Consider the following 6262-nt stretch of genomic DNA (forward strand, 5'->3'; position numbering starts at 1 on the left):
ACATGGCTTCCAAAAATGTCCTGAAGAAGGTAACTGCAATGTTTTCCAAAACGTTGGATAATTTTAAAAATTCAATGCAGCCTATACACGAAAGCTGAAATTACACAATGAACTCCAACTGTAAAAACTTGATAACAAAAATTCCTCACTAAACTGGTTCTCATAAAAATTGTATTTTGGTCGCCCTCGGTGGACTTGTGATTAGCGTGCTCACCACTGGACCCAAGGTTTACGGGTTCAAACCAGGCAGAGGTCAATGGATTTTTAAGGGTGATAAAAATCCGCAGCACAACTGCCTTCAGAGGGGACGTAAAGCCGGCGGTCCCATGTCGTAGATTTACGGCACATAAAACTTCATGGGCATGAAACGAGATGTTTCGCAAGCAAAATTCAGAGGCCATTTCTCACCCAAGTCTCTCCTGATTCACTACTAGATGGCTCTAGCAGACAAATCACGATTCAGTAGAAATTGTGCAGAGGCAGTGGGCTTGTCACTCACTACTCATAAATCCACACTTCGAAGACAAAGAAACTTCCCACATGGGAGAAGGCCAAGGCTCAACTCGGGATGTTGCGCCATAGAAAAAGAATAACTGAATTTTGATTCAAAAATGCTTTCCCTGGCATGAGAACACCATCTACTTTGAGATTGCTGATGCATCTCATTCATTTACAACTTTGGGAATGGGATCTAAAGGCTTTCTCCACTTACATTTAAAATTCTGGTGGCACCCAAAGACTATCAATTGAGTTTTGTGTTCTTTCTGGACATGATTAATTCTATAGAAAAATACTACTCCCACTATTTAGTTTACTAATCACAAACTAGATAAAAATCATCAAAGTTTGACAAAAAAGCAGAAGCATCTCAAGGCAGAAACCAGTCTGTTTCTCTTGCAATGCTATCTGTAGTCAGCAGTAGAAAAATCAAGTGCTCAGTTATGAGGTTATTATGAACAATTTCCAGTAAACTATGATATTCCACTAACATAATATGATTTAGCTAAGGAAAAAAATTTCAGAGTTTCTGCTGCATTTCACCCTCTGAACATTTTATATGCTATGGTCCAATATTAAAATTTATATCAGGCCACAATGTTTTTGAAAACAGCAAATTCTTTGAAGTCTGAAAGTACACAACTTCAAACTCAGAACACGTAAAGAAAATTTAACAAATTCCAAACTCCTTACAAACCTAGCCTTAATGTACAAAATGAAGAAGTTCTGAACTCACCTTAACTGCAATGGGGTGCATTTCATATGGAATCATGTTATGCATGGGATGCGTTAATTTTGTCATCATAGGATACTTCCACTTCTCATGGCTCTAGAAAAAAAGTCCATTACGTTGAAAAAAAATACAGTATCATTACTGCACCAAACAAACTATATACTACTAAAATGTGTACGCAAGGTTTTAACATGCTGAGTCAAGCAATAAGAGCTAAGAATAAACCTCAATGAGCACCACACAGAAATATAAAATTATTTCATATGCATTTTTATATAACACTTCCTCAAATCAAATATTAACAGAGTATTCCAGACATGTAGTTTTCACAGTACCTGTACCAATATTACATAATGTAAATTTCTTATTTCGGGTCTGAAAACCTTCAATTTGAGCCCTTTGGTGTCCAAAAGTCCTTTCTGGACTACTCTTGCAAGGATATATTTTTACCTTTTTATGATCTTTCCTTATGTAGGAAGTTACATAAAATTTAATAACAAAAAATATATATCTTTAACTGCTGCAATGTTTCACAGATGTGCAGCTTAACAATATTCAACAAAAAACATACATTTAATTTTTCTGAGATGTATTCCTGAAAAATATAGTCTCTCTTTAACATCTTTTATCTAACAAGCTATTCACGAAAGCAGGGAGTCAAGGAGTGTCACAGAGACAGACCAATGAGAATTAGTTTAATAAATAATTACAACTCCCCAATCTCTATGTACCTCACCATTCTGATGCAATAAGTACACATTGCATGTAACTCAAAAGTACTTACAGTGAATTAATGATAATTATTTGGCATCTTAAAAGAAATATCCAAATCCATTTCTTCTTTGTTGAGAAAAGCCAAGGTAATTTCTTACATCTCTAAAGCACAGCTTGAAAGTTGCTAGCAAGGGCTACATGAATGTTTGGCATATTTCTACAATTCCAATGAATGCATTACATGACCCCTCAGATATCTGATAAAATGTTTTATATAAATTAACTGATACAGGCCATTAGATTCTTTTGACAGGGTAATTCTGGATCAGTCATATATATCACACAGCATTAAACTATGAATGTGCCAGGATAATTACAAACTTCAAATAAAGGGAATGAAACAGTTAAGACCTTTATCATAAGGTAATTTACCCAGAACTTGCACAGTGGTCAGTTTAACAACATATTCAATGCAAGTCATATCATAGCAAAACATAACCTCACATACAAAGACCTGAAGATTCACAAGCATTTGCATAATGCCTTTAGTGCTAACACAACACAGTTTTTCAATCTAATTTGTAAGTTTTCTTGCTTCACTCACATCAGCGATATCCAACCACAGTTATAGGAAAGTCAAGCATTATACATGCAACCATCAACATTTATTTTACCTACATTAAAATTATGCTTTTAAATTTCATATAACAATTGTTGCTCATAAAACCCATATACTGTTCCCATTTTCACTTTGTATGTGTGTACACATGGAAGAAGGGGTTGAGGAGGAGAGAAATGGTACTCCACAAGACATCATGTTATCAACTAAGAAACTGTGCCCTTAATGTCTAGTCTACTCTATGCATGTTAAATTTATGCATCTCATTTGGAGCACCTTTAAATTTTGTTAGAACCTTTTCATAATCTATATTTTAAAGCAGAACAATGGGACAGATTTAAAAACATGTTTTCAGGTTGGTTTCAAAATGGTAAAGAATTTGGATACCAGATGCTTTTTTCTATATTTAATAACATCTATCACTTTCATGCTGCAAAGTGATAACCTATATACTTACATCAATAATACTTTCATCTCCCAATGCCCATCGCTGATGTTGTTTGTTGAATGGTGGTGGAATAGGGAAGTCTGGGTCAGACTGGGGACGCTGGAAAACATAACCCACCATGGCATCATCTTGTGAACGAGCCAGCTGAGGTCGATTCGGATCTGGTATCTAACAAATGATACATATTCAAACTGAATCTAAGATAACAAGTGGGGGTTTCTACAACAAGGCCAATTTTAGAATCCTCATGTCATATTCTGTACATAACCTGCAGACATCCCAACACAATACTTACAAAATAAATTCTAATCTTCAAAAGTTAAGTGCCTATTTACCCAAGAAAAATTGAGGAATCTGATAGTCAATTTTAAGCTCTGATCAGATGAGCTTACAGAAAAAGCATCCTCTTAGCCAATGTACGATTATCACCAGAAGAATTCTATCATAATGGCAAATGAAAAACCGTTGGGGATACAACAAAAACCAATTGTTCTCAGGAAAAACAAAGTTCCTATATAACTATTCTCCATGAGGGACAGTTCTAGATCCAGGAGAACATGGCTACCCTGCACAAATACTTGTGTTTTTCATTAAGTAAAGTACCAATTATCTTTTAAAAATATATTTTATTATTACAATAACTTAAATAAACTATTGAAAGATGGCTGTGTTCTGACTGCCAGCACTGTGAAGTCCCACAGATAGTGACTGATGTTTCAAAGGAGTGTATTGCCTCCACATCCTAATGATGGAGGCAGTAAACTCCTCTGAAATGTCAGTCAGTATCTACCAGACTACATGGTGCCACATCCCAAATTCTTTCACAAAACAGGTGAACAATGACCAATATTCTCCTTATAATGTAGTAAAACAAACTAAAACTATGATTGTTCTGCACCTTCTAATATTCTAAAATATAGTAAAATCAATATGTTTCATCCAAAACTTGCTAGACAGGGAAACATAACTTAACTCTACTGAAATCGGGTATAGACTGAGAGGCTGGGCTAGTCAAAATGCCTTGCAGCTTGTCTGTGCAGGTCACAACATGACCCATCATGCCTAACCATTCAATATAGCATCAGACCATTAGCAAAAAAATGTATCTTCTCATCAATTCCATGTGCCAATAAGATTTTACAGCACTGTACTGAAATGATCCTCTGTGTTCATGTAAAACTTGCATGAATCTGGTGATACATTTTTCATAACTTCAAGGTCAAGGTCAAATGTTAAAATACCCTCAATATTATGGGTGGCATGCCCCATGAAAGCCAAACTTCAGAGTTTTCAACTGACACAAGAATGAGGTCTCTATCTTAATTAGGACTAGAGTTATAAACACTTCAGTTCTTCAGAACAAAGAAAAATTTAAGGAAAACTTACAATTTCAATTTCAAAACACTGGATCTCTGCTATTAACAGGTACAGGAAGGTAAAATTTCATACACATGTCACTTCCTAAGGAGAACCAACAAGTTTAAAAAAATTTACTAGAATCAGATAATCTTAAAAATTCTGCCCCTAAAGTATGTTGATTTGACATGGAATGACCCAAATTCCAGTCTTTGTGTATTGCAGAGGAAGTTGTATCTTCAGAAGTGACCATTATTAAATAAAAACACAGGATTCACTTCATTAGGTGTTGTTCTACACATATACCAGTGTCCCAACTCATACCAGCATGATATAACATTATCACTACTTACCAAATAATATCAATTACAAACATAAAAAACATTTTAATTATAATTCCATACCTCCTGTATATTTAGTTTCATTTACTTCTGAGATTTCAACAAGAAGTGGTGACACGAGGCTGCCGTAGTCACAAAATAATATTTCACCTGAGCTTATCATTTCTTCATGCTACTCAACAGAATGTAATCAATTGAGCCTATTAAACCTAAGTTACATGAATATTGTATTTAACATAAAAATTACCAATACTTATATCTATTGTCAATGTTATCATAAAAATAATTATGAAAGTTGAGGTTATGGTAATACTGCCACTGATTATTTACCAACAAAAGTTCATTGCCACGAAGTTTAATTACTTAATTAACTTAGAGGTATGACTGTGATACTTCATTAGAACAGTTTACTACATATTCGCAAGTTTACTTATGTGCAAGAACACTAACCTGTTGTCTAATTATCTGTGGGGATGACACATGCCCATTTGTGTGACTCAACATTCCGTTCGCCTCTCCTCCTGGCCACTTCATTTATTTTCGCTCTGAAAGAATTAGACGGCTTTGCTGAGAATTTCATAAAACATTATGCCTTTGCGAATACACTATTTGTTCACTAAGAAGTACCTAAATGACAGCTCGTGTTAACACAATGGAGAACAATAGGGACACGTTCTTTTGTAATAAACATTTACATAATATAATTTCAAGTTTTCAACACCTCAGTAATACATGAAAAACAGTGTTTGAAAGTGCGTACCTTGTCTTGCTATTCAGATCCAAATATCATCAATCACAATTCCTTTGGTTTAATAAGTTCACTACAACCGAGCGCTGCACAGAAATACGGGAAACTACAAATCGGTCCTAGTAATATATTTTTCGGTATACTACGTTGTCGATAACGCTTTCACTGCACTAAGACACTTTATAAATGTAATAAAATGCCGATATTACGAAACATTTTGGCAGCAATTATAAGATGATTTCGATAAACACCTCAATTTTCAAGCTTGAACATGCGACATATTACTTTCATGGTGCATGATGGGAACGTTTTGACTACAGGAGTGGGAATATTAAAATATAATTTATTTAATACTAAAACATGGCATTAACTTTCCCCGATATCCCACATGTGAAATAATTAGAATGATAAAAATAACAATACACTTCATTAGACATATTATTTTGTACTGTAATATTAATAGTTAATCTAACATCCAACAAGCAATTCTTCAAATTATTGAACACATCCCTTTTCCAGATGTTTTGACATAGATATGAGGCTCTTGGAATTTTCACAGCAGTGTCGATGTTGGTTAACAATACCATATCTCTTCTACTTCCCAACACAAATAAAACAAGACTATGATGGGCTTAGCATGTCAACATAATGTTGTTTTTCATTTCTGCAGCTGTTACACTACTTGAAATCAGTGTGGGTGTTTAACACTTCCTGTGTCCCAAATTTACTTACCAGTCTAGATTGTCTTATTCAGCGCTATTTTTTGAATATATAGACAGCTAAATCATTCACAAACAGCAGTAAA

The 6262-nt window shown here is 34.5% G+C and overlaps 1 protein-coding gene across 4 annotated transcripts in view; it reads right to left on the reverse strand.

The window, feature by feature from the left end:
• Positions 1-5758, reverse strand: part of pum (pumilio) — a 175022-nt gene extending 169264 nt beyond the window's left edge. For 2 of the 4 annotated variants that reach the window (XM_087342699.1, XM_087342696.1), the window contains exons 1-4: positions 5470-5758; positions 5160-5254; positions 3022-3180; positions 1235-1327 (exon numbers count right to left, since the gene is read on the reverse strand). In XM_087342699.1, the coding sequence (XP_087198825.1) occupies positions 1235-1327; positions 3022-3180; positions 5160-5243 (336 nt within the window). In that variant the 5' untranslated portion in view covers positions 5244-5254; positions 5470-5758. Of the gene's footprint in view, positions 1-1234; positions 1328-3021; positions 3181-5159; positions 5255-5336; positions 5373-5469 lie in introns of those variants that run through there. The other 2 variants (XM_087342698.1, XM_087342697.1) reach the window with 2 other exon arrangements.
• Positions 5759-6262: the final 504 nt, after the last annotated feature.

This window comes from Zootermopsis nevadensis, unplaced genomic scaffold (genome assembly GCF_977971745.1).
Source record: "Zootermopsis nevadensis isolate Lab colony 2312 unplaced genomic scaffold, Znev_1.0 Znev_ptg000004l, whole genome shotgun sequence".
Taxonomy (NCBI): domain Eukaryota; kingdom Metazoa; phylum Arthropoda; class Insecta; order Blattodea; family Termopsidae; genus Zootermopsis; species Zootermopsis nevadensis.